The sequence below is a fragment of the Tyto alba genome, unplaced genomic scaffold (genome assembly GCF_018691265.1).
Source record: "Tyto alba isolate M040663 unplaced genomic scaffold, T.alba_DEE_v4.0 Super-Scaffold_27, whole genome shotgun sequence".
NCBI lineage: Eukaryota > Metazoa > Chordata > Aves > Strigiformes > Tytonidae > Tyto > Tyto alba.
In genome coordinates, this window is record NW_024881301.1 from 19,870,910 (window position 1) to 19,894,182 (window position 23,273).

The 23,273-nt window shown below is 37.0% G+C and overlaps 1 protein-coding gene across 2 annotated transcripts; it reads left to right on the forward strand.

Moving 5' to 3' along the window:
* Window positions 1-28: 28 nt before the first annotated feature.
* Window positions 29-22,184, forward strand: CUNH18orf63 (chromosome unknown C18orf63 homolog). Of its 2 annotated transcripts, none has more exons than XM_042798139.1 (15): window positions 29-322; window positions 3,152-3,321; window positions 3,985-4,063; window positions 5,499-5,555; window positions 6,935-7,046; window positions 8,234-8,275; window positions 9,252-9,328; window positions 10,727-10,836; window positions 11,508-11,604; window positions 11,709-11,794; window positions 12,343-12,520; window positions 13,651-14,724; window positions 15,713-15,829; window positions 18,219-18,302; window positions 20,945-22,184. In XM_042798139.1, the coding sequence occupies exons 2-14, from the start codon at window positions 3,188-3,190 to the stop codon at window positions 18,273-18,275; spliced, it is 2,220 nt and encodes a 739-aa protein (XP_042654073.1). In that variant the 5' UTR covers window positions 29-322; window positions 3,152-3,187; the 3' UTR covers window positions 18,276-18,302; window positions 20,945-22,184. The 2 variants fall into 2 exon arrangements, with proteins under 2 accessions (XP_042654073.1, XP_042654074.1); XM_042798140.1 differs by having other exon boundaries at window positions 13,651-13,935.
* The last annotated feature ends 1,089 nt before the right edge of the window (window positions 22,185-23,273 follow it).

Consider the following 23,273-nt stretch of genomic DNA (forward strand, 5'->3'; position numbering starts at 1 on the left):
CTCCGCGCGCCCGGCGGGTGCTCGCGCCGAAGGCGGGAGGCGCGCGCCCGAGGGGGCACCCCGCGTAGCCCCTGAGGGAACCCGGCGGGGTGGCGGGGGGAGCGCCGCTGGCGGAGGTACGACCTTACCGCCCCTCGAACCCTCCCGGCTGCCCAGGAGCCCCTCGCCCTGCCTGGGGAGATCTGTCCCGCGGGCCTGGGGACAGCCCCCCCCTGCCCGCCCCCAGGCCTCGCTGCCGCGTGGGCTGAGGGCACAGGGAGCAGCGCCTTCCCCTTCTCTTGGTGACGGCCTTTCACCCGCCCGCCACCCTGTTTTCCTTCAGGTTTGTTAAAGTTAAAACCTGGTTGCTTGGCTCTGGCCTCGGGTGTGTTTGGTGTCTTTGTTGGCTTGTTGGGCCAGAACGGCTGTCCCTGTCCCCGCAGCACCCCGTGCTGGGCCATGCCCGGAGGCTACTTTGGTGCCTCAACAGCAGTCACCCCATGTACACCCTCCAGCACCATTATAGGCCAGGGCTTTTTTGTGGGGTTTGTTTACAGCATAACTTCAGTGATGTAAAATTTACCCAGCGCGACCCATCGAGGCACCTTCCCTCAACACTGGTGCTTAGGTAGTTTTGTTCCCTGAGTGGGTGCTGTTGGTTATCTGTGTGCAGGACAGCTTTGTACTTTGCTGAATGCCACCAGTCTCCAGATCCGGTCTCTAGTTCATTAGTCAGCCTAACAGGAAGGGCAGCTCCTGTCCCTCACAGATTGGTGGCATTCTTGGCTTTAATAAAGAGACTCTTCTTCCATCTTCCAGGTCACTACTGAAAATAACAAATACCACCACCAAGCTCTGTGATTTATCTGTCCTGACAGGAAACCAGTGATAGCCCTTCTCCGTCTGATGTCCTGTTCATCTTAGCAGGAACTCTGTGGTGGTTTCAAGTTCACGTGTTGTGATTATTGGCATTTAAAGATGTAATTTCTTTCACCAAAGCTGAAGTTCTCCTACTTGTACAGTAGGCAGTTGGGTTTATTTCCTATGTTTTATAACTGGTAGTTCTGTCTTAACTGGTAGTTCTATATTAACTGGTACTCTGTCATCTCCCCTGAAGGGAGAAGCCATTTGCAAGCGCTCCGTTGCATTAGCTTTTAAGATGACTGGGAAGATTTAACTTGCTGGATACAGCGAGTGGTTCCCACAGGGGACTTGGCCTCAAACAGCAAGCAGATCACTGGAGCATTGCAGCATGTGTTTTACAACATCTTTGACACAAAAATCCCCAGCTGGCCATTTAGGATTCTTTTAAACATTATGAAAGCTGAGGACCCAGCCTTTCTTTTCCGTGCTTGCAGATGGACAAGATTTTTTTCTCATTTGTTTGAAATTGTCCTTTCCATTAAGCTGTAGCTTTTGGAATTCTCTGATGAAGTGATAGTCTTGGCTGGCATTTTTAAAAAATCTACTTCTTATGATTGCTAGAAAAAACTTTAAATGTGTTTTCCTTTAAGGGTAAGAAACAAGAAAACATGCTATTTTCTTTTAAATTACAGTTATAAAACAATGACCTTGTGATTTTTCTAGAATATGACTGAGGTTGATCATTTTAATGTGTTACACTGCAACAAGGCAAAGCAAAATCAGAACAGCAAAGTTATCTTTGACATTGTTCCTCAAAAAATGTTTCCAGTTCATCATTTTTTGATCACAATTCGCGAAATTGCTTTTCAGATAAATACCTGATGACTTCATAAAATTTGGAAACAAAATATTTATTGCTATCTTCACTGCACTGGTAAGACCATTTCCCAAAAGGGTCTTAGGTTTGGAGGGGGAAGAACTATTAAACCAGCTTTCCCTGGTGTGCAGTGTTTGTTCCTGGATTTTCATAAGCAGACTTTCTACCTACCTGCTTTTCTTTGAAACACTTTGACTGGGAACGGTGCTATAGTTAAAAGGTGTATTTTCTTTAAATAATGAAATTTTAGATGTTCTTTTTTGTCACAAATCTAATAGTTTCTTTACACTGAATCTGTCCTGTGCTGCAATACATAGGAGCATACAACAGGCCATGTAACAGCCATAACTTCATATTACTCCCACTGACATGACATTTGTTACTACTGCATCAAAGGATCATATTCTCAGTCTGAAATTCTGGTTCTTTTGGTTGTTCTTTTCGGTGCTTTTTAGGAAGTTCCGAAAATGATAGCTTTGCAGCATATCTGCTTAGTGGTATGGCAGTGCACATACGTGTACTGTCTATTCTAAATTCTCATGAAATATCAGGTCATGCACACTTCAAGATTACACTTGTGGCCTGAGCCCCAAACTGCCTCATACTCTTGAACACAAAATATCATTTCTAATATAAGGCAAAGCTTAGGATGTGAGAGACAGCTTTGGTAGAACCGCTGTATATCTAATCACATTGCACTCCAAATACCAGCTATGTTTTCTTCATCTTTTGCTAAGTACGTAAGAGTGTTCTTATTAAAAATTCTCACCAAGACAAAATGCTGTTCATCATACATTTCTCCTTTGAGAGCAAGAATGGGAGAACAAGTTGTCTGTGTTCATTATTAATCGCATAGCCAAATGCAATTCTGGATTACTACAGCTTTCAGTCTGGTGTAGGATTGTATTCAGTTCTGCACAGGTTAGAATATGGTGTTTACCTGTCGCTTGAGAAAAGAGGTGGATTTAAGCAGGGAGCACACAAGTTCTCTGTTCCACTAGGAAGGGAGCCTGCTGTGGGGAAAAAGGAAAACATTTCCATTGTGCCTCCATATTTCTGTGGTGTTGAGCTCCTGGGAACTCAACTTTCTTGCCAGACGGGAGGGGAGTGACATCACAGACGGACTCCTCAGCTCTTGGATCCCAGATAGATTTCAGCCCCATTGAAGACTGAGAAGAAGATGGAAAGGATGCTTTTGTCCTTGTCTTTACTCTGAATATTTTGACACTTGCAAATAATTATTTTTTCAAGTATAATGTATTATTTATAGAAATTTGAGCTGTCTGTTGTAGTTGACCAAATTATGTTATATTGCCTACCTAATCTTAATCAGAAGATAATTGATTATTCATTTCCCTCATACCATATACTTCTAAAGTTCTGTAAACAAATATCTGCCTTATAAAAATTAATTTCAATGTTTCTTTTAAGACCCAGACACCACTTTGGGGCAATCAACAATATAAGATGAATGACACCAGGCACCAGTCTCTGTTCTTTGTCAGTCTGCCAGAACTACAAAAACTCTGCGCCACTACAGTAACACTGAGTTCTCAGATACCGGAAACTGAGACAAGGAGTACACAGATAAAGATTTGCAGGTAGAGAATTCTGAGGGTTATTATTTCAGAACCTCTTGGTGGTGGTTGTTCAAAGATTTCATTAGCAGTACTAGAATTAACTGTAATAAAATCAGCAAAATTATTATCAGCAGCAAACAATATAAAATTGTTCAAAATAGGGTGGGGTTTTTGGTTTTTTGTTTTTTTTTTTTTTTTTTTTGTGGGAGACTTGCTGGCTACTGAGGAAGAAAAATCACATATATGTTTTCAATGTCATTAGCTAAAACTGACAAGCCCACCTACTTCAAATTAATAACTAGTAAAAAATTAATCTGTGTTCACGTGCAAAGTTGGAATGTTTTATATTGGTTGAGACTGAGTGAAAAGAATATTTGGAAAGCGTATGTATGCTCCTTAGGGTTCACCAAGCAGTATGCCATTCCCTTTAATAGGAAAGGGGAGAAGTGAGAAATTCTGCCAAAAGGAACACTTTTGAAGAGTTCCAAACATGCCAAAGGCCTGTAGTCTTTGTTAGTTAAGAGCAAGTAACTTGGAGTAGTCCAGTATATTATACTGAGCCATTGGAAACCAATTAGAAATAGGATGTATTAAGTTTGCAGAAGATGAGGAAAATAAATTTAATCTGAGAAAATTAAGTACATAAAATAATATTAAAATTTTTTTCTAACTTTTTTTTAATAGGCAGTTATTATTCCTGCATGAAGACATCCTTTCTGCACCTGTTATTGGAACACTAAATCAAATTTCAGTTGTAATGGCGGTCAGTATCACTGTGTAAATAAGCATATGTAGTTACATAGTGTTGCAGATGAACAGAATGCACCTTGCTCAAAAGAGAGAAATAGCAATATGTTTTATTGAGGTAAAATAATGATTTGACAGAGTTAAGTAAGTTCGATGTAATTTAACAAAACTTTAACAGTGAATTTGAAAGGTTCAGTAAGGTTCACCTTATTAATTACTGCATGCAAAAAAGCATGCAAAGGAAAATTAGGTTACAATGACTCATACAGAGACCGGAGGCGCTGAGTAAAGGACTCTTCTGCTGAGTCATGAGATTCAGAGTGGATCCCCTTGCTTTCTAAACTCCTTTTTGGATCCTAGGTGTGGCTGGATCCAATCTTAGTCTCAGATTTGGTCAGTGGTTCATGTCTAATGGAATTATCCATACAATGTTTAAAATATCTTAAGTAGCTACATGGATTAGTAATGCTTCATAGCTTTAATTCAGCATGCTATCAGTCACTTACTGAGGATCAGTCAAGGGTAAGGGATCTATCTGCCTTGGGTAAGTCAGGCTCTCTAGTCTCAGATAAGGAATCTCTAACCTTCAGAGGTGTCCCTGCTCAAGGGGAAAGTTGCCTGGCATGCAGGCCAGCTGCTATTCAGGGAGAGCTCCGGTTGGGCTCATCCTGATTTTAATAGTTATAGGGTGAAGTAGTTGGCTGCTAGTCAATGGTATAGACAAGACAGATGTCTTCAGTTCAGCTCTGATATCTTGTTCTATACTTTGTTTATCATGTACTTTCGGGTTTCGAAACCACATTTTGAATTAGTTTTCAAGACACCTTCACTCCCTTGCACATGAGCCAGGGGCTTTCCAGCTTGCAAGTTCACCCCAAGGACATGAGGCCTGTTGCTTCTTGGCCAGCCTGAACCAAAGTATGGCTAGGAGTCAATTGTATTCGTCACACATACATGCATGTTTCTCTAAGAATTGTTTTGTTTGAGGATGAAGGATAAGTAAAATTATGTCATTTAAAGCAAACTTCTATTTTTGTGCGTTAGTAATGTAGTTGACAGCTTATGTCTTCTGTTCTTTTGATGAAATGGCCTTTTCAGATGGTGAACCTTTTGTGGATTGGGTTGGACTCAGTTGGTAAGATCCCACCCAGTTCAAACTGAGAGCAGCAGGGGCAGAGTTCTGCACTTTTATTTTGGTCGGTCTTTTGCTTGCTTGTTAATGTATCTTTAGCTGGAAGCAAGATTACACTTTGACAAATGCCTGAACTAATTTTAGTTACCACTCTCCTTTAAAATACAGGATATGGTGTTTGCTTTAACTATTCCTTATCATGGTTTTCTTAGGCAAAGTCACTGATGGACCAGAATATACTTTATGATTTGCTAAATCACCCCTTAATTTCAGACACTTGATTTTTTTTTTTTTTTTTTTTTTTTTTTTTAATTTTTAGATACCATTTTACAAATCGGGAATATGTCAAGCCTACATAGAGAAACAAGGAGCTATCGTAAGTGCTGAAAAATGTCACAGTCCTTAAGACTGTGACACTTGTCTGGAACTGCTGTTGACAGAGATGAGTATTTTTTCTAGGGTGTACAATTTGCACTACAAAAGCCAAGATTCAGGGTAAAAAGTCTGTCCCATAGATAAAATGTGTCATATGAGTCTGGGTATAGTAAGTATATTTTGTCAGAGTCAAAAGTTTTAAGAAATTCCTGAGCAATTTCACTAGATTTCTCTGCTGCAGTGGGATCCTGATCCTGCTCAGGGGCATTGGGGTTCGACCTCGAGGCAACAACAGACCTGCTCTTCAGGCCAAAGACCTGCAGCTTTCCTGCTGGTGTCACCCCAGCTGCATGTACCCTGCAGGTTCCACTGGTGGAGGTGTTCAGACAGCTGAACTGTCTCCCCATTCTCATTTTGGATTTACCCAGCCTGTGTAGGACAGTCTCAGAGAAAGAAAACAAAAACATAGAGATGAGCTTAACATCTGATATATTTTTAGGCTGTTATGCGTATGCTTTACTATCTTCTAATATGCAGTATTTGTGGGTTTTCTGAATGTGTGTATGGACACACTAAAATTTCTGAGTCAAAAGACTGACTGTAATCAAAGCCAGTAGCTCTCATGATTCATTTGCAGAGCCAGCTGGGTATATTTTCCTTTGTTCCAAGAAGTCTAAATTCATATCTGGATTGTAAGACATATACTGTTCAAACATGCTTGCCTTACAAAACTGCTTTATGTTGATATGTGTAACTGACCTGTCATTGTTAGATTTTCCAACACCAGCAGACTAGTAGTACTAAGTATATTTAATAACCGTGAGCGCAGGATCTCAGCAGGAATATCCTCCTGGAGCTGTGTTAGTTAACTCCTTTTAACCCATTGTAATTAGTTTATTTTTCTTGACTGATGCTAACTGTCAACAGAAAATTATGCAGGACAGGCAAGTAGTACTGCTGGTCTATGTGTTGTTCTTGTGATGCTCAAAAATGTCTCTGGTCTTGAGTTTGAAAGCGGTGTTAATATATGTACATTTTGGATGTTGTGCCTATTGTCTGGAAACAGATGCATATCTAGTAAAGTACTCCATATAGTTCAGTTAATGTTTTTACCCAAGTCTATTACCAGCTCTGTGAAAACATTAAGTTAATTGTAGTGCATCTTACTTTGATGACACATGAAATCTAAATCTCTATATCAAATATTGTGCTAACTTCCTCTTGTAGCTAAGTAGACAAAAAGTAAAGATGTGTAATGTATGCTAGCATTTGCCTCCAAGATGCAGTAGCAGTATCTTTGATTAAATTTTGAGTGAAGCCTTTAAAAAAATCTGTTAAATTATTAATGATGTGTTTTTCTTTTCTCAATTATATTATTAGCTGGAAGCACCACAAACAGTAACCCCAGCCATTCTCCAAACCTGTCTCTCCTACACACTTACAGCCAGACTTGCACCCAGATGGAACAAGGCTGGTCATCTCTTGGTGCAAGGTATTTGACTCACCTGGGTCAGAGATCAAGCATTTAGTTTTCAGTTCTTTATTGTTGCTTTTATTTTCCTTAATTTAATTTCCATCATTATTTAATTTCCATTATTATTTCATTCATTTATCCTATGACTTTTTTTATTTGATTGCATTTTTGTTGTTCCTTTGTCCAGGTTCAGTGATTCAAATTAACAATGTGAATGGACATATCATTCACTTTTTCATCTTCCTCCTCATTTTTGTAATAGATCAAATCATTATTTCAACTGAATGTAACATACTAATAGTTTCCAAATCAAATGTTGTTGGACAGTAAACATCTAAAAATTTGGCCTGTTTTTCAGATTCATGCTTTCATCAGTGGTACTTGTGCACATGGTTTGCATGCTTGTCTAATACAGAAGTGTTTTTCTGTCAGACCACCTCCTTCTACCAAGTTCTGTCTTTCTAGATGATAGTTCGTTTGACACATCTCTGCTAACGCCTGTGTGGGATATCTGAATTACCAAAGTATGGAAAACCAGATGTGTTTCAGATACTGTGGTGTGCTCTTATCAAGTAGAGCAATTGTATAGATTATTCCAAATATACATTGAGAAAAGTATATCTGTAAATGTTTTATTTCCAGACATATTAGTAATAGTATTTTGTTTTCAGCATCTTCAAAATATATAGCTCGCTGAATGAAAACTTATTCAGGAATAGCAGCTAGAAGTAGTGGGCTAGATGATAGCTGATATAAAACTGATTTCAGTGAAAGACATTGACTAACAGCAATGTGACTCTGGTACATGCAGCTTGTCTAATCATATATGCTGCTAAAGCTGGGCAAAACTGCTGATATATGGTAAAATATGTAGTAATACTATAGAGATTTGCTTTTGAAGCTGAGAAATTTATGAACTTTTGGTCAACTAGAAATAGTTCTATGTATAAATTTCTTACTGGGAGGAAGAAACAATGTATAAATTGCTGACCACTAATATACCTTCATATATCTTTCTTTTTTATACATGTTAATGAATTGGTGAAAAGTTAGTTGGTAGAGGGATTTTTCTGTCCTTAAAAGGAACAACCCTTTCAGCGTTCATGACACACACAAATGAAACTGTGATTTCTCCCTTTTATTTTGCATGAAGACATTAGGCATATGGATTAGAAAAATAATGTCTATCTATTTTATTTATTAAGGAAAAGATTTTTTGTCTCATTCAGGAAGGCAAAATGCTGTTGGTAAGTACAATATTCTGTTAATGGTAAACTTGTGAGAGCAAGGTGTAGTTATGTGTTTTCATACTGATATGATCTTGGTGTTACCAACACGATGTCTTGTCATTTTTCATTCTGAAATAACCTCTGTCAACATACACTTGATGCAGATGATGCTTTGTATATAGTAGTTGCCAGCTCAGCTGCACCTTTGAAAAATTACCCACAAAAAAGGTAATTTTTCTCCTATTAATCTGCAGCCATAGGTTGAAATTTACCATTTAAAAATTATGATGCACTTGCCTCAGATCATGAGTCTTGCAAGTGATGTGAAAGTTCCATAGTAACAGTTAGGAAAACGAGCTAAAGTGACTGTCCTGTATATACTATATTTTCTGTGCACAAAAGTTGAGTCACAAAGCATGCTTCTTAGCTATTGCAAAAATTACAAATACTTTTGTTCCAGTATAAAAGTTAAAGGTTACATTTAGGGGTATTGGAGCCAAAATTTGTAACAGGGACATGTGTTGAGGAACATAATGCATTCAATCTATGTGCTATAGCTTGCTCAGAGCTGGGTGAATGTTCTGGACATGTATCAATAAATGCTTGCCTTGCTCAGATAGTCTTTCCAGTTGACCACTTCTGGATTCGTAATACTGGGCTAGATGACTCAGTACAGCCAATGGTTATAAGAACAACATTTGCTTTGAAAATGGATGTTTGTGTATCAAGGACATGAATATCAAGCATCCAGTTGCATAGGCAGCCATCAGTTCCTAGGGAGGTGTACTGTATGGATGATAATTCATTATTATTTTAATTTTTCATAATTAAAATACACTTAATTTTGATTTCCATGCCAAAGAAGTCTAGCCTTTTGATTTTCGAACACAGCATTTTGACTAACAACTATTTTAAATAAACATTTGGTTTAGCTTTCTGTCTAACAGTTGAACTGTATATCAAAACAGAGCTTTGTGCTCTATTTTTGTTTTAGTTATAGACTTCTATGTATCAGAGAGGCAGCTTTGTATCAGTGTGGAGGCTTGCTCAATTCGGTTGCCACCCCCTGAGGTATAAAACAGTTACATTTTCTATGACTGTATTTGTCTTAATCTTTATCTTCTTTTCTGTTAGGTGACTTGCAATTAGCATGATGGGGACAGAAGAACTTATTTCTGATTGCATTATGACAGTAATCATATTCATTGACTATCTGCATCTGTTATAAGTGCATAGCATCCATATTATAACTATATTGATGCATTCTAGCAAGCATTGTAAAATTGAGGGTCTAGACTGGTGAAGAGACCTTTCAAAAAATGCTAACAGAATATAGTAGTGAAGTGTCTTTATGATTCTAGAGTTCCTACTATCAGTGTTTTCTAGATGGCACTCATGTCTCACTGTAATTCATAGACAGTTTTGAGTAACATCTTAAAAGTGAAGCTACAGGTAAGTTGCCAGCACTATGTTTAAAGTCCCTGTATATAACTATTCTGGAATCTGCTTAATTTTCTATGCAGTCAAAATATGGGAGAAGCCTGGACTATGCTGCTTGTAAGCATCATTAATAAGTTGTTTAAGAAATCATGGTTGAGGTTGAAAAATTGCAACCACGTCACCTTTGTTCAGCATGTCCATACATACAGGGGCATATTTGCCAGGCTTGCTGGTTTCTTCCAAAATAAGTATTTCTGATCCAAACTCTTCTTTCTAAGAATAGAAGAATAGGATTTCTTCTGTGACCTAGTTCAACAGCATAGACATTAAAACTATGTATAGGAATCCAATTCCAAAAAGACACAAAGCAATGGTAGAAGTGATCATGATGTGGCTTCATTATCAGTTTAATCATAATACTTTACTAAAACAGAAGTAGCCAGATTTTCTTACCGTGAATAAATGCAAACCCTGGTAGACCACAGAGAGAGAAAATGTTTCTCAGATCTCAGTGTTTGATTGATCCCTACAGTCAGATATTTTCACATTGTGAAAATGTGTGGTGTTTTTTGACTTCTCACAGGGTGAAACTATATGTCCCATTAATTCTGTTGCTTGGATATTTGCACTTGATCAGGCAAGGTGGTGTACACAGTTACTAGGCTGTCAAGCATGGGTTTCTGATTTAAACTTTAAAAAATGTGCATGGAAATGAGACAATTCTTAGTTTGAGAAATTCCTTCTGTACTCTTACTTATTAAAACACTTCAAATAAAGTTTAAATCTCACCAATTTAAATTAACTTTAAACCTTATATTTGCATAAATTTTGGAAGTGTAGGCACTAGCATAAGACAGTGTACGATTTGATAATGGGAACATCTGAAATAATCAGTCTGTGAGAGCTGATAAAAGAAGAATAATGTATAAACTTCAGTGTATAGTAATACACAACTATTTTTGAAAATTTGAATTTTGTACTGCTGTAGAAATATTTGCAAATAACTTTTTTTTTTTTTTCTGTTTTAAGATGGGAGATTTTGGTATTTCAGCAAATACCTTAAAGCTGTTTGACAGCAATGAAAATACAGTTATTCACCAACATTCCATATTAAGTAACTGGTGCTATGTTTTGCCAAGGTAGGAGTCTGTTAACATTTCAGCAGAAATAAGTATTTCCTGGAATGTTTGCCATACGAATTTTGAATTTGGTACTAGTGATAAGAACATTTCTGTTTACAGTCTGTTTTACATTCAGGCATATTTCTTTTTTACCTTTTTGGTTTCAGTGGTATGGAAAATGAGAAAAATTAATCAGTAAATCATAAATTACACATTTAAATATTACTTCAATATTAGTAATCTCTCTGCTATTTCTGTGATATGCAAGAGCATTATTTTTTCTCAAATATAGCATAAAGTACCAATTTAAAGAAAAATCGTATTTCCACATTTGCCACAAACTATTTCTATTTTCACCTATGATTTTCATCATAAAAATATGAGAAGTAATGATATTATAAAAATATGAGAAGTAATGATACATTTACTTTTGTTTTGCATTCACTGGTAGTAAGTATTACAGACAAGAGAAACCAGACTTGTAGGTGCCAAGTTCTTTTCCATATTTCAGGAAATACTGCTATTTTTCTGTCATAAACTTATGAGATATTAGCCCTCAAAACATAAAAATAATCCATAAATACTTTCAATGCCAAAAATAAGATTTACTTTTTTCCCTCGAAAGTCTAGTATATTTTTAGCTGGTTCCTGACACCCTTTCTAAGCACCCTTTCTTTACCTATGCACAGCATGAAAATGGGTCAGATCATAAACATCAGCCACATAATTCCTCCAGAATCTCCTTTCCGTTCATATGAAGAATTTCAGTTGCACTGGAAGAATCTGGTAAGAAACAATATACAATGCTTTCATTTTCCCCTCCCTTTTTTGTACCTATTGAGTTTGTATTTGTAATACATTTTTGTGTTGGTTTGTTTTTTTTTTTTAAGTATGGATATATTCTTCCAGAGGATCTTGAAGAGACAAAAATATACTTCAGTGTTTACTTCAAGCCAATAGGGGAGAGGTTCTTTACATATCCTTTCAGAACATTTCTGTTGCATTTCCTCTACTGCACTTGTAGCAATGATCTAAATTTTCATCTTTGAATGTGCAATATTTTCTCATTCCATAATTTCATAGAAGTCAGTGGAGAATTGTTTCACTAGACAGATTGGAACAAAATACTTAGTCAAGTCTCTTTGTCCTAGTATTGAATAACAGTAAGTCAAATAGAATAGTTTGCTTCACAGCTTCTATAAACGTGATAATGCCACTCTAAATGGTGATGTAAAAGGTGGAGTTAAATTACTGTAAAAATATGACCAACAAAGAGAATTTTTGTGCTAGGAAAGTCTAGACTAAGGATTACTTATCTTGAGTAATCTTTACTATGGTAGGTCAGCATGGTATAATCATGTTGAAGTCCTGTAACTTTGTAAGCTGCAGATCCTTAAGAAAGTAAGCGCTTGTTCACCTTTTGGAAAAAGCTTTAGACATGTTCATGCTTTCTTCTCAAGGAAGATGATTCATAATTATAGAAATGTAAAGAAACTTGTTATGTATCCCTGAACACTTATTCAGGTACCCTTTAAGCTGCATTCGAAGTCAGCCAGTGCAGTATTTCCCTAGAACAGATTCAGAAAGTGTGTTGAAGTCTTTTCTTTCTGACATGAAGCATAATCTTTCACATCTATGTGGATTTCCAGTGAAGATGACAAGTAAAGCTCTTTATGCTACACAGGAACTCTCCAGGGCTCCGGTACGTGTAAGGTTGTTTTATAAATGTATTAATGGCATGTACTTTGTTCATGGTATGAACTGGTTTTTATCATATTCATAACACAGTAAGAGTGTAAAACTGTGCTTCTCACAAAAAACAACTATCAACGATGTAACTTCTAATTAAATGTGTAATTAAATATTATATTGCTATTTGCCATTGTTATGTTGTTGTTCACATCACAAATACATTTAAAAATTGAACTTAGTCTTAATTAGTTGATATCAATATTTGCAATTCTATAGGCCTTGTTTTACAGTTGGATATCCAGAACTTTCTCACACCTCTTCCATAATAATAGTAACAATAAGAACAGTTATTATTATTATTATTGTTTTTGTTATTATTATTATTACTACTACTACTATTTGTTTTTTTTAAAAAAAAAAAAAAAAACACAAGAAAAATATAAACTTCTGTGGACTTGCACATTTAAAAACGCTCAAGCTGTAAGATTTACTCCATGGCTGGTGATGGAAAGGAGTCAAGCAATCAAAACTCCTTATATTTGGGGTTGTGACAAGGGCTGAGACTCCAGTTTCTTTGGTAGTAGTGTGTGAAAGAAGAAATTAAGTAATTCTGAACAAAGAATAGTGACAGGAATTGCAGAAGTTCTAAAATACTATAATCCTCTTTCAGAAAGTAGTTCCTGTTTATGTCTCTTCAGTGATCAAAGCTAGAATGGATTCTCTTTGTCATCTGCAGTTTTTACAGACATCCAAACTGTTTTCTGTTCAGAATACAGATGCCCTTAGAAGTCTTAAGAGATGATGAGCCCTGTTAGTCAAAGTCTCTGCAGACCCCCTCAGAAGGGGTAGGCATTACCCAGCTGGAAAGCATTAAACCAAGATAATTACTGTAATTTGAGAAACACGATAGTCCAGCATAGTTTATAAACAAAGAATTGAGGGGAGGAGAAAACAAGTCTTCATTTATAGTGACAACAAAATATTGTTTTAAAGTATAATTCATTCTAATTCAAAACAGGGAAACGAATGGTTATATATTGTGATGTATATTAGGTTGATACCCTATAGTGATGCATTAGGTGGCACTATCAGATTTTTAAATCCATTTCATTCAATTTAGCAACTCTTCTTGTATTGCAGGAAATAAAATCCAAGCATATGAAACTAGCTGGTGAGATGGTTTGTGTAGTATCTCTAACGCAGGCTCCCCCAAGGAAACAGACCTTGCCTAGAATTTCTTCACCATGCAGTATGAAAAACGGCCACTGGATGGAGCATTTGGTCAAAGAGCCAGAAGCACGCACTTTTTCGAGTAGCTGTAAGGATACAGAAAAGGCTAGCATTCAAGCAACGGAAAAATCGATGAATAATAGGCAAATACCAGGACTACCAGCGTTACCAGTTATGACTTCTTTAGGAATGCCTGTAAGTTCAGCCTTTGAGCTCCCCCCTGCAAAAGTCAGCAAAATTATACCAATTTTCAAAGGAAAGTTGATGCAAATGAATGGAAAGATCACAAATCAAATGGATGGGAAGAAAAGAGAACATGCTGGAAGACATTCACCGAGAAAAATTATGGGTGTTTCATCTTCTATGCTGACTGTGTGCAAGGCCAGCATAAGTCAGGTTTACAAACCTGTTCAAAATACGTCAGTCGAAAATTCTCCTCATAGCAGTGTACTTCAGGTAATGAATGTGAAAACATACACAGAACATGGTGTACCAGTATTTCGATGGAAAAGAGAGTCTGGTGGACAAATGGCTCCTTCTGATTTTTCTGATAACTCAGCTTCAGGTGGGAATTCAAGTGAAGTCAATCACAGAAAGGCAAATTCTCCTTCCTTTAAGAGTGTTGGATCAGTGCTTCAGAAATCAAGCATTGATCTGAGTCTGAATACATGTCCATCTCCTACTTTCAGTGCAAGAAGAGGAAAAAAGTTTGCAAGTCAAAATCCCAAGCAAATGCTTGAGAAACAACACCAGTCAAAAAAAGTACCTTTGCAGATTTGTAAATTAGACAATGAAATGACAAATTTCGGTTTATCACAGCAACAAACAAAGAGATCAAATGAAGGAACAGGGTTAAATATTCATGAATCTGTCTTAAGTGATACAATATGCATCACCAAAAATGAAGAAAACAAAGCAGCATGCCATTCTAAGGACTCTATTGCTAAGACAGCCAGTTGTCGTTCCAAATCTAACTTTGAACAGGTACAGTAGATAACAGGGCTCATTTTCACTGGTTCTCACAAATTCACTATATTCTAAACAGCGCTAAGCAATAAAGAGCATGACTTTCATCATGTTCTACCATCATCCTCAATATAGTTTTCTAAAATTTCTATCACATAAGTTTATGTTGTCAGCCACTGCTGCTTTTTTCATGAAAGGGAAGATGATCTACTGTGATGTCTCAGATACACACTTTTTTTAATTTGGGACTTTTAAGATGGGATAATTAGCTTTACCTTCTTTAAGACAGTTTGCCAGTTTGTCAAGATTTGTGTGAGGTTAACATGGTGAAGTTTTCAGTGTTCTGCCTGTCTTCATATGAAACCACATTAATGAACAGCTCCTGGAAGGAATCCCAAATCCCGAACTTCCTCAGTTGTGTAGTGCTGACTGCAGTGTGTGTAAGGCACTGCACTGTTAGACAAACATGCAAGTTTTGCAATACAAGTTTAATTACAATTTCACTAAAAGCACAGGTTGCAACAGGAAAAATTCTTACTGGGCATAAGGGGAAAAAATCTTCAGAGTGAGAGTGGTTAAGTACTGGAACAAGTTGCACAGGGAGGTTGTAGAGTTGTTATCCTTTCAGATTCCCAAAACTTGACTCGACGGGCCCCAAAGCAATGTGATCTAACTATGAAGTTAGCTCTGTTTTGAGTAAAAGTTATGATTAGATGATCTCTAGAGGTACTTTACGGCCTAAATTTTCTATGATTCTGTCTATATTTCAATAAAATAAACAGCTGAGCTGATTTCAGTACAATTTTTATGAGGATGATGTCCCACAGATTGGGGTCATAGATGAAATGTGTTGTGCTTATCACTTTTTTCACCTATAAAATGTAATCTGGTAGGTTAGTTCAATTTTGTGTTATGAGGGCACCTTTTGAAAAAGTAGGTCATTTTAACAAGTAGAAAAATGCTGCGTCTTTTTTGCTAATGAAGGTATAAACTTCTTTGCTTTAAGATGATTACAGGGAACGAATATCTGACATGTGAAACACTGACCTCAAAACCAGCTTTCTCAAGCAAGGAGAGCAACATGGAAGCATCTGTAAAGATAGGCTGTGCCAGAAGAAGACAGGTAAAAAAACCACACACATACACCCCCTTAATCCTGTCAAAAAAGACATGAATTAGGAAATAAAAAGCAATTTTTACATTTTTTCATGTTAGCATGTTCCAGTTAAAACAGGGAAACCAAGAAATCCTGTTGAGCCCGCTCTGGATCAGATTAACCTTAACCATTGGTTACTTCAAACACGCATTTAAAATGTTTGTCTACTGCAAAAGATACTATTGAAATTAAAAAGTTTAATGGTGTTACTTAATGTAAATATGTTTCTGAGGCAGATTTTCTGATTCTACAGAAAACAGTTTTATGCTGCCCAGTATAACTATGGGCATTCTCAATGGCTCTGTAAGTGTCTCATTGCAAGTGCTTGAATTCAGCAACATTCTGTAGAAATGAGTTCCAAAAGGCTATTTGTAATTCATTCTGAGTATTTAAAAGTTATATTCTCATAATTATTTAATATATTTAAGTTGTTATATTCCTAGATGGGGTCAGCAGCAGCATTTTGATAAGTTCCTAATATGATTTTTTTTTAATACTTTTTCCTCTGGGTGCTTCTCTAATGATAGTAGTGTGTACTTTTAAATTCTTCTTCAAAATATTCTTTCATGATTCTTAAATGTTGCTTTTACCTACCACTGGGCTACACTTCTCTTTTTAAATATCAGTTATTTAAAACTCAGTTGTATCTTCCATCTCCTTCTCCTTCCAACCACTCTTTCTATGTTTTTACTACCCAGAAATTAGACCCATTAGAAGTAGTGAGTCCCAACTCTCCAATGCTTAGTACAATTGTATGCATAGATACATAGATTACATAGATATATCTATATTATTTCATCTAATAGCGAGCTGAAAATACTGTACCATAACTCTACAGAATAAGCCAGGAGGGAAAGTTGCATGCATGTAACACAACACTTAACACCCTTTTCACCCAGGTTCCCTTGCCTTTTATATTTCATTTCACACATGACTATCTGAGGTCTCATTACCCATGGTTGATCTCAAGTGCCTTTGCCTAGTCACATATTGCAACACATAAATTTACCTTGTCAGCGTACTTATTAACTGTTGATTAAGAACTTAAGAGTATGCATCTGTAATTCAGATTCTTCCACTTAATTTGCATTTGTTAACAGTACATTTTATCTGTCATCTTTTTGTTTTGTTAAGCTTTTGAAGCCAAATACAAGATAATTCTGTAACTTTTAATGGTAATTAGAAGAGTCTGTGCTGTCTGTACAGTTCAAAAAGAGCCAGTAGAGCAGCCTGGGGGCTGCTGCAGGAACACGCTCATGCCCTAGAGCTCAGCCTGCAGCAGGGAAGAGGGGAGTTGGTGTGGGAACCGCCAGCCCAGCTGCTCTGAGCTGGCCCCATCCAACTGCAGCTGGGAAAGGCCCTTCCACGGGGCCACGACCGAGTCTCTAGCTACAGGCCCAGCACTGCAATGCTACAGCAGTAGGGTCAGGAGTCAGTCTCACAAAGAAGGAAAGAAGAACTGCAACTAAAAATAACTGTGGTTATAAGAATAACAACCCCAGGGGTCCAAGTACTGAAGGGAGACTTCCACCATAATACATAATGGGCACTGAAGTCCTTTGCCTGCTGCTGGGAATGGCCCAGCCACACTGGGGCTTGTGAGCACAGAGCTGTCTCTACGGCTTGGGCAAACTGGACAAGCAGAGCTTGTAGTTGGTCTGCAGCACTGCTGGGATGGGGAAGGGGCACTGTCCTGTCCTAGTCATGAGTCACAAGTGCCCCATACCATCCCTCCTTCCCCAGGCAGGCTGTGAGTAGCACAGGTACCAGGCTGAGCCCTGCAAGCTACTTTTGGGAAGCATCAGGAGCCAGCAAGTTCTCTCTCTTTGCCTGAGACACTGCCAGTGCAGCATTGCCACTGCTGGAGCCAAGTGAGGTGGATGCACAGCTCTAGGGAAGCTTCAGCTGGAGTCTCAGGAACAGGAGAGGGATTTACCTATTGACTGGCATAGGGGTGGCCTCTCTAATGCTCATTAGTGTGATTCCTCCTCTCTCCAGATTAAAATATGGTAGTGCTGACTGGGGACGCTGCTAAACACTTCTCTGAAGAGTAAACCTTTGCCATTATCTCAAGTTTGGACACTAGAAAAGATCAATTGGCTTAAAAAGTCTTGGCTACCAGCATGTAAATGGTATTTTCAAAATGGCTCTGGTTTTAATTATTTACCCACCGTACATGTAAAAATATTTTAAATTGCATTTACATTGAAAAATAGAAACTTTATTAATTCTTGTATCATTCAACTAAACATTTCACTCAGAAACAACTTTTCTCTTGAGCTGTTAGCCTAGTATTATTGCTTTCTTTGCTTCACTGTTTTTTGCCTTTTTTGTTTGTTTATTTTTTTGTTAACAGAAAGAAGAAGGTTACTTAAAGTTAAAGAAAGCCAAAAGAAGTAAGCCTTCTGTTTAGGATGTTCTGGAGTACTGAAAGCTCTGGGTATGCTCATTACAAATTTTAAATACTTTTCTTTATTAAAGTAATATCACATGTCTATAATAGTTCCCGCCCTTTTGAATCATGATAATGATATCATCTATCTCCAAAGGAATCACTTTACTCAACAAACAGCTTCTAAAGCAAAATAATGAGGTAACAGAAGCTAAAATTCTTGGGTTTATTGGACACTAGCAAATAAAGCTTTGTGGTTTTTTGGTGAAACAAGCAACATTAAATACAAAGGCACGTTGTACTTAGTAGAACTTAGAATTTGGCTTAAATTTGTATTTTGATTGGCTGATTTTCTTTCAGAATAAAATAAACCTGGTTTTTGTGCTGCTGAGTTTCATTTGAATCTGAGCTGAAGTTAAAACCATAAACCATTAAAGTGAAGCTATATATATTGTTTAATATCGTTACATGAAATAGGGTGGCTAAATGCTTTTGTGGTGCTAAAATCTAATCTGAGGACAAAATGGTCTGTCATGCAAAATGTATAAATTTAGTTTTGTGGCCAGATATTTCAGCCCACATCATGGATGGTTGTTGATAATAGTTTTGCAGGATAGAGCAAGCTTTTCCTTTGAATATTCCTTTGAATATTAAGGATATCTATAGCATATGAAACCCATCAGTTTTATTCACCTGATGTCTATCACAAGTTATCAGTAGTAAAACATGCAGGAAGGAGTAGCCTATATGGTTAACTGTTTCAGAGATAAATACAAGTATATTTTTTTCAAAAGAAAATATCGATGCAAGCAAGATGGTCACACAGACACAGAAGCACAAAAATGTATATTATACAAACAAATAGAAAAACATAGTAATAAAGAAGCAAAATATAAACTGTGAATCTTTTAACCTGACTTTTGGCCTCCGTGTAAGTGATAACAGGTTACCAAATGTGAATTTTGTCTCAGAGATGCACTTTATGTCCTTCCTTTCATTGCACGGATAAATTTCCTTCAGTGAACATATATACCAGTTGTCTGCTTTCCCTAAAGAAGGTCCACTGTATGGATGGAGGCTTTCCCTATAGGGCCTTCATACTTCAGTATTCAGCATATCCTGTTCCTGGCTGTAGCAGTTCATCTCTCCTGCTTCGAGCCAGGAAGTTCAGGCATGGTCCTTCTTCAGGGGTGAACTGTTTTAGCGACTGAGCATAAATATCTGTAGGTCCAAAGTCTGTGACTTTCATGGAGGACTGATGAACAGAAATGGTGTCTCTGAGCATGGTCAGAACTTTACTCTTTTACTGTATTTATTTTTAATAATTTACTTTATTTTTTTTTTCTTATTTATGAGTTAAATGCCACAAGATCAAATTGATCATGGTAGGCAATGCTTAAACCCTGGAGAGGAAACAGTGTCTTCCATAAAGTGTTTAAGCTATGATTTCTAAGAATCCCGTTGGTATGGGTTCTTCACTGGTGTTGATTTAAAAAGAAAACTGGAGCTAAAATAACTTACGCTATTGGACCGGTGCCTATAATTTTGATTCTGAAAAGCTTTGCTCTGAATTTCATTATGTATTACTACACGTGCATTCAGAGTGCATGTTTTCATTTGAACACTTGAGAATTAACTTGTAAGTTTTCAAATTCGCTGTGTAGCAAGATTTATGGGTGAGAAGGTCTTATAATGGAATTCAGTGATGTAGTCAACAGGAAGGACTTGGATCTATAATTCATGACAATAAAAACATTTTTTTACAATTTTCTTGCAAAAAGGGTCAGTTTTTAATGACTAATGTGCCAAGTTGCACAGACTCAACTTGTTCAGGAAATCAGAGCATAATCCTAATTTTCTTTGTTTTACTGGTGAAAATAGTGGGTATGTTAATAAAGCAGCATGACAGAAGTATTTAACATTTTAAGAAGCTGAACATTTGACTCTAATATTAAATCATTCTCATTCATTTTGGTTTTGCCCATATGTAGACAATCCCCATTCTTTGGGGAAGGACTCAGGCTTTTCTTTGACATAAAAAGAGGAGCTATATATTAACCATGAGTTTGAGATACCCACCTCCTGCCCCCATATTTAGGGGTCTGGACTATGCTGCATACATTGTTCTTTTTCAAGGCTGTGCCGATTGGGCCAGTGGAACTTCCAAGGCTGCTGAGGTACGCAGCCCATGGGGTGAGGCAGGGTATCTGCTGCTGAGTGATCTCTGTAGAGTCTGTTGCATATATCTACTGGATTTCCATTGAACTTAATATGAGTTTTGATATCTAATACTTATGTAGACGGTTAAATGTAGGTGATCTAAATCTGGACCTCAAAACCATCCCACGAGTCAGACTTGAATAGTTATTCAGTTTAAATAACACCAAATAGCGAATAAATAGCACTGCAACTGACTGCAATATTTTGAGGGCTTTAAATTTAAAACACCAGACCTAAAAGGAAGCATAAAGCTGTGCATAGTAACATAGATTTATCAAGAAGAGAATTCTTTCTTGTTCGATATAAAAATGCGAATGTTTAACTTGAATGCCCTAAATCCAAACACTGTAAACAGAATGCAAATACAAATGTGGAAATACAGCAACTTTTTTTTTTTTTTTTTTATTATCCTTACAGTTCTTTTGGTTTCTTTTGCAATCTAAACTTTTTCTATGTTTTCTTCCATGCAGGTTCCCAAGAGGGCGTTAACTTACTTGAGGACCTCTGAGCTTTGTGAATTTTACTTTGTTTATTTCACATCATTGGTACCTGTTCCTGGGTGAAAAACTGAGGGTTACATACAGTCAAGGGAATCCATGTATCAAGAACTTCTCCAGACAGTTCAGGTTAATAAACCTCTAATTAATTTGAAAATTTAGCTACTTTCTTAGTGTTTGAATCACACTCTGTCTGTCCTAGTACTTGCTTACACACTTAATCATTTTTCCAAGTTATTTTGAAGTTTCAAGTCTGTCTTTTTATGATATATTTCATTCTTTGCTACAATGTGTGGGCCTCTTTGTTTCATCAGTAAAACATTCCTAAATAACTTTTCCTTGTCAAGTCAAATGGTTAGAAAATAAAAGGTACATTTTTTCCTAGAGGAATAATATGAAGGCTGGATTTGATTCAAGCTTCTTTAATTCTTGTTAGAATTTTTAATGAATTGCCATTTTCAGAAATTAAACTGCTCTGTAAAAGATTTTTTTTTTAAAGTCTAATTGATAATGCCATTCTTCAGCAGTTCATGCAGAATGTGTGTAGTTTCCCTTTGAGTAACTTTATCAGCATAAATATATCTTCAATGACCTGCCTGAAGGTATAGTTGCAAATATATATGCATACATGATTGTTGCCCCATAATTGCTGTTTATAATGTTAATACTTTTTTTCCTAAAGGAATTGGTACAATGGAACTTTACATGCTTTGTGAAAACCTTTTCAGGTTTATATTGCTATATCTGTATTTTTATTTACCTCATTTTTCAAAGGAGGATTTTGCCCTACTACAATGATATCTTTTGTTCTGTTTTCTTCTCAAATGGTGACTGTTAACATAGCTCTAATTTAATGGTGCCAGTGCTTAAAAGGAAGTGGCACTTCAACAACATGTAATTTTCTCATACGTAATACACAAAGTACAAAACACAAATTACAAAAATCAGAGCAGTATAATCAGAAAGAGATCAAATTATATTTACATTTTGTCTAGAAATTGGTATACAAAGCTGCTTTTCAAATGCTGTGGATTAGTTATTCTTTCATAGGTTTGACTATATGTAATTGATCTTTTTCTTGTCTTACAATGTGAAAAAGCCTGTGGAGCAGTTGCATTTCTACTGTGCTATATAAATTAGTGCTTCGTCTGATCTATTTCCTATTGTTGCTTTTTAAATGTTGCCGGTTGCCAACTTTTTCCTTGTATTATAACAGAAGTCATTTTGCATTATTCTTTCATTTTCAAATGTTTACATCATTTTGTGTTATCTATTATAATGCTTAAAATACAGAAAATTAAATTATTGCAGATCAAATTTTTTCCATTTAAAATAAACCACTGAATTATTCATTCATGCTAAATTATGGAATACTTCCTAGTCTATGCTGTAGGGGAGGACCCTGTTATTGTACCCCACCCACCCACTCCTTGTAAATGTATAGTAAGGTGTTGACGGTGAGTGGAAACTTGCTGGGTGCAGGAGTGGTGGTGGAAATGCCACTAGTGGGGGGGAAGGGTTAGCACTGTGGCTGCCTTTGGAGGATTTGGCGATGCTGAAGAGAACTCTGCTGCTGCCTTACCCTTCGTTGTTTATATGGAGGGGCTGTAAGAGCCCATCTCAGTTTCAACTTTTAATCAGTTCTTACTATCTGGGCAGAATACCCCCGCTTCTGGCAGGTACACAAAGCAGGTACGTCAAAGCACATGAGCCCTCCACGTCTAGGATCACCTGGAGCCTCCATGTGTGACGCCTGCAGGCTTGATTTCTCAAGATTAAAGGAACAGACCCCTCCACTTGCCCCCAAATACACAAATGTACATCAGGAACAAGTGGAAATTTAACAGGTTGAAACAATCCCCTGGTGTGAGAAGCTGGTAAGAGGTCAACTGGCAGAAGATATCACCTGCCCTTTGACTCCTTCTGGGTTTTATGGTGTTTTATTGCTTTTTCATCAGTTTTCAAATTATCCGATTGTATGTCTAAATTGATTCAGATTTACATTTGCAAAAGCTCTCTCTGGCCACCATATTAGAGCATTCAGAAAGCTTCAGCTGGAGTATTCATGATGAGTTCATATTATTTAGTAAATATGCATTTCCAGAGAGTGATCTTTTCTCACATATTTTCATAAGTCGACAGTGTTCTTTCCCTCCCTACTCTTCACAGATGTAAGCCACAGGGATTTCTTACATGCTTTAAATTGGCATATGCTCAAGCGCTCTGTCAAATCTGAACTTAGAAGTCTAAAAATTATTTTATAGGTGCTTATAACATCAAGGAAGCTTACTATTTAGTTCTT